Source organism: Eptatretus burgeri, chromosome 5 (assembly GCF_056783735.1).
Source record: "Eptatretus burgeri isolate ZD-2024b chromosome 5, Ebu_testis_v1, whole genome shotgun sequence".
Classification (NCBI taxonomy): Eukaryota; Metazoa; Chordata; class Myxini; order Myxiniformes; family Myxinidae; genus Eptatretus; species Eptatretus burgeri.
The window spans coordinates 17,935,209-17,940,563 of NC_140965.1; the positions used below are offsets into that span (position 1 = coordinate 17,935,209).

General features: G+C 40.0%; 1 protein-coding gene across 5 annotated transcripts in view; it reads left to right on the forward strand.

The window, feature by feature from the left end:
• LOC147025942 (liprin-beta-1-like) overlaps positions 1-2,907 on the forward strand; it is a 110,738-nt gene extending 107,831 nt beyond the window's left edge. Inside the window, exons 21-22 of one of the 5 annotated variants that reach the window (XR_015058061.1) lie at positions 459-524; positions 951-1,073. Coding sequence is in view for 4 of the 5 variants with exons in the window: in XM_085880854.1 (XP_085736980.1) it covers positions 459-524; positions 878-1,141 (330 nt within the window). In the remaining variant the exon portion in view is untranslated. Of the gene's footprint in view, positions 1-458; positions 525-877 lie in introns of all 5 variants that reach the window. The other 4 variants (XM_085880854.1, XM_085880857.1, XM_085880856.1 and 1 more) reach the window with 4 other exon arrangements.
• The last annotated feature ends 2,448 nt before the right edge of the window (positions 2,908-5,355 follow it).

A 5,355-nucleotide genomic window follows, 5' to 3' on the forward strand; every position in this document is an offset into this window, starting at 1 on the left:
ATGATGTATCAATATGTGAGAAATCACACGGGAATATATTATTCATATTCTAATATATTAATCATCTTGTAATGACAACCGGGATATATCAAAATGTGGGAAATCATGTCGTAATAGGTATTTCAACTACTACATATATAATCCACTACTATTGCTACTTCTGTTTATCCTGCTCATATTTTATAGCATATCAATTGGCTTAATTGGATGTAACCGCTGAATATTTAAGTTGGCATCACTCGCTCACGCATCAATGAAAACATACACATATCAATTCCATGACAATAACTAACCGAAACCAAACGTGAGGCCATCGTTTTGTCACGACGGATCATTTTATCTGATCACAAAATTGATTAATTCTATTCGGATATCTAAGTTGCACATTGTTTGTGCATATATCTGCCGCAGAGACTGGAGGATATGGTACACTGATGTGTGTGGCTTTTTCTCCATAGGTCGAGTACTCCGATACGACCAAGCGGCAGATCGGAGAACTTTCCGAAGAAATCGACCAAATGACGGTGAGAGGAAGCGACCAAATGACGGTGGGCTCCAGTCGCCAAGACTGGTGGGATATTCAGTTTTGTAATCAAACGAAAAAGCTTTTCTGGTGTTAATTAGTATTTTACTGCAAGCACAGCTCCCTCCCGACTACAATATATGATGTAAAGAGATTTCCATTAAAACAAGGTCCATCCCTTAGAGGACGGGACATTGCCACGGAGAGCAAGGAAGCCCTCGTGTTATCTGCGGCAATGGCTTCAAATTTGAGTGATGTTCAAATGAAAGCCTTATCGGTTTGATTTGTGATGTTATTATCACCACAATACTGTGACATGATGTTTCATGTACGGCTTAATTTCTGCATCCAAAGGACAAGCTGCTCGTGTTGCAATGTATCCCAGCTCCTAACTGCGCTCTCACCGGCCTTTCCTCCCACACTTCAGAACTTGCTGCAGGACTGAGAAGAAAACTGGAAACTTTTGGAACTGACAACATATTCAATTGTTTGCTGCAGCAACAGCCATTTACTGATTTCTCATTGTGGTTACGGACTATGCCTCAGCTAGGCATCGGCAAGGCATCAGCTAGTTCTCCGTGTGATCGCACTATGGCTTTGACTGGATTGCTTATATAATGCCTAGAATGAGTCCCATGTGACCTTTGGCTCCATTCTATGAGGAATTTCTGAGAAGTGCTCTTGATCTCCCCAAGGACAAACTCCTGAAATGATCTCCCTTGTTTCGGGGCATCATGTAAGTGAACCCTCAAATCGCTCGCTCTCTTATCGTCACAATAGGCCTGAGGGACAGATAACAATCCTTTATTATTGCACAATGTTGTTGGACATGAAAAAGGAAAGATTTTGGAAATGGTCTCTTGTATTTTGGACAAATCTATTCACGGAGTAACATTTCTGAGCATTAACCATCATGAACGTGGCACAAACACGATGATGAAGAAATGCCAGTCATTTACCATGTTTTTTGTTAATATTCGAATTGTTTGCTATTTATGGTTTAAAACATGTGGACTCAAGTTAAAAGCTTTTGGAAGTTTACATCCTGTAATCCATAAGTTAGTCATCTATGTTGGCTAATTAACAGCCATAACCAAAGTGGTCTTGTAGAAACCTGTATTTGCTTTATGAACTTTTTATAATGTACACATCATATAGAGAGAAAGCTGTCAGACAAATGCCACTGGTTCATCATCACCCATTTTTGGAGGACATGAGGGATTGAGGAGGCAAGGGTGAGGGTAGAAATGAACTCTTGTTTATATCGGTATAAAAGAGGTTTCTCATGTCCACTTCTTCCTCTACAACCTCCACCTACTCAATTTTCTGACGACTGAAAAAAATTGAAACATTTCAAAAACTCGTGACTCTCTTATTGATCACCTCAATCAAAAAAATATTGTTTTAAAAACTTAGCACAGACAAGGTGTTCGTTCAATGCATAGTGCGTGATTCGGAGCAGTCATGTGGAGAGACTTGATTGGTGCTTTGTCATTGCCTTCCTAATGGAAGACAGGACAATAATGTGGCTGGGATTTCCAGAATACAATGGCCAGCTCCTTTTGAAAGGTGAGGGTGACGTTTAATGTCCAAAAGCAAGTGCGAGTAAATAGGGCAGCCGGCTTCACGCTTACTTATTGGATGGTGTACCCCATGATGCATCACCTTACCTGCCAAGCATCTGGTTCGCAGGCGGTTGGATTTTATTCTACTTTGAGAGGTGTTTGTGTGTTTGTGCGACTTCCATGTACTCTTGAACCGCAAGGTTCAATTTGAACCAAGTTTCGTTTCAAACCGATATTGAGAGTCGGGTGAGCGTTGCCTTGTAATGTCCTTCCACTTACTCTTGAACGAAATTTCGTCCGAATCCATCCATAACTTTTTGAGATATGCCGCTCACCGGCAAACAGAAAGGGGGTAAAAACATAACCTCCACCCATCTTCAATGATGGAGGTAATAAAAAGAAAAATACAACATTTTCGTTGAAGTAGCTAAAGCGAAGAAAGGCACTCTTTATACAAGGTAAAGTGTTTTTTTTCTTCTTCAAATAATTGAATGCCTGCTCTTTTCATGATGAAAAGTGACCATTTTTAGAATGCGTGTATCCTAGTGTGTAAATTGCAAGCAAATCCATCAAATTCTAAGCATCCCGAATCTGCCGCACACATAAAGGACAATTTGTATGTTTTCTGGGAAAATGGAGCCCAAATCCATCGTCACCTGGGGGAAAAAAAAACTTTGCAGGATTATTGAGTTAGGAGGTAAAGCTAATACCTGTGTGTGAATAAGAAAAGCAATAAAAACAATTTAAAAAATACAAACTTGTGAAGGTCTTGCTTTGCTAACTCTGCAATTCCACAAATATGATTCCACATAGAATGCATTGGGGCAAATTGAATTTGAGTGCGGTGAGCCATAAACCCCATGCATGTGATAACCGTGCATCTACTGAACTGCCGTAACTTCAAATCAAAAGCATTGCTTGGAGGTTCGAATTCAAAGTATAGCACACACTTGTCTTTTGGGCAGGCTTAGCCGAGACGGCTTGCAACACTTGAACGATGGCTCTTGATAAATATTCACCCCATTGCTTGCTGTTAGCCATTAAAATGCACTTTTCTTTTTTACTTTGATCAAATCAGGGGGTGGATCAAAGCCCGCCTTGACCATCGCTGTGATCTCCCTGACAGATGTAACAAACGATAGCTCGAGAGACTCAGTTATGCGACGATATTGAGAGTTGAGTGAGCATTGTGTAGCTTGATTCTCCAATCATGTTCGTCCACTTATGTTTCCTTAATGATGGTGAGTTCACCATTAATAATTCGGTAAACTTTCCATGCTGTTCTACTGCTCTGAAATGTAACTTGAAGCTTACCTTGTTTAGTTAAAACGAACTTTTCATGGCTTGGACTCAACCAGAAAGTCATGTTTGGAGGTCGTTTAATTTCTTGCCAGTACCACAGGGTACTGACAGCCTGCCATTAACCCCCTTCTGGTGAAACTACCAACATCCACAATCACTGATCATCTCCACTCAATCGTTTCTCTTTTATCCCCACCTGTGGAGCCAACTGCCACATCTTCTTCAATCTCATTCTTCCCTCCAGGGCTTCAAGACAGCTCCTCACCACCATCTTGGGTCATCGCGCATCCACAACCATGATCTTTTCTACCCCCATTAACCCTCCCCAAGCCCAACTATTTCCAAGTTTCCAGTTTTTACTTCCGCTTCTGTGATTGAGAGTTTACAGCTTTATTCATCTTGTTCACCCTCTTGTTGTCGTTCTTCCCCACATTCCTTATTTTCTCTGTCCATCTATTTTGTCCTTCAGACCTGTTGTTGCACTTCCCCCATTGAACGATGGCTCTTGATAAATATTCACCCCATTGCTTGCTGTTAGCCATTAAAATGCACTTTTCATTTTTACTTTGATCAAATCAGGGGGTGGATCAAAGCCCGCCTTGACCATCGCTGTGATCTCCCTGACAGATGTAACAAACGATAGCTCGAGAGACTCAGTTATGCGATGATATTGAGAGTCTTTTATTATTTTCTTTTTGTTACGCCCTGATCCGTTCTGCGTTTTAGCTCCTCCACGAGTGTCGACATTTTATACAAAAAAAAGTGTCACAGTAAAGAAACATTTCCCATCATGATTGAAAGTAACAAGCTCGAATGAGCTAAGATACTTGTCCTCTTAATGATGACGTCATAAAACGAATATTACATCATTGTGATGTATCAGGTTTGCGATAAATTATCTGTGCTAATGCCCGGCTTGATTCCCGCAAACAAAATTCAAAGAGCTTGCCTAGTTTCAGAGATAATGGTATAGAATAGGCAATTTCCATTCGCGACGATATTATGACGTCAACTTTTTTTCTAGGAAGAATTTCCAAAATCGGAGATGGTTGCTGCCTGCGCGTGGGCTTTCTGCATATACATGGCAAGTTTCATGAAGATCCAATGAAAACTCTGGGTTGTGAAACAAAAAATGTCAAAAAATAGGAATGACGTCATAAAAATTGATATGACGTCTTAGTGATGTATCATATGTGCTGTAATTCATCTCTGTTAATGCCCCGTTCGATTCCCACAAACAGAATTCAAAAAGCTTGCCTAGTTTCGGAGATAATTTTTTTAGGCGATTTCCATTAGCGGAGATATTTTGACGTCATAACTTTTTTTCTAGGAGGAATTTTCAAAATCGGAGATGGTTATTGTCTGCGCAGGGAATTTCTGCATATATTTGCCAAGTTTTAGGAAGTTTCGATGAAAACTGTAGGCTGTGAAACAAAAAGTCCACAAGAACAACAACGTGAGTAAGACTTAGAGATCCTCCACGAGGATCTAAAAATGCAGAATGTAATTTTTTTTTTTTTAATTTAAAATGTCGCTTTTCTTTTTATTATTAGGTATGTAAAGATGAAGAACAAAATATAAAATATATCAATCGTAACTAGAAGGGCATTCTGGAGAGTGTATACCAGGCTGAACAGTTTACGTCTTGTATCCCACCGAAAGGCTGGATCTGCAACCGGACCTTAACCAAAATCTAATCAGCTTGTTCTTGTCACCTACCCAACTCATTCACCAAGTTTCCTCTGAATCCATCCACAACGTTTTGAAATATCATGCTACATATCGTTTTGGGCCCTATCATTTGTGAAGAATCACTTCAAAGTGAAATTTATTTTCATAGTCTCCGGATCCAGATCCTCTCACCAAAATCTCATCAATTCGTCCTTGTCATACACCCAACCTGTCCACCAAATTTCGTCTAAATCCGTTCATAACTTTTTGAGATATCCTGCTCACAGACAAAAA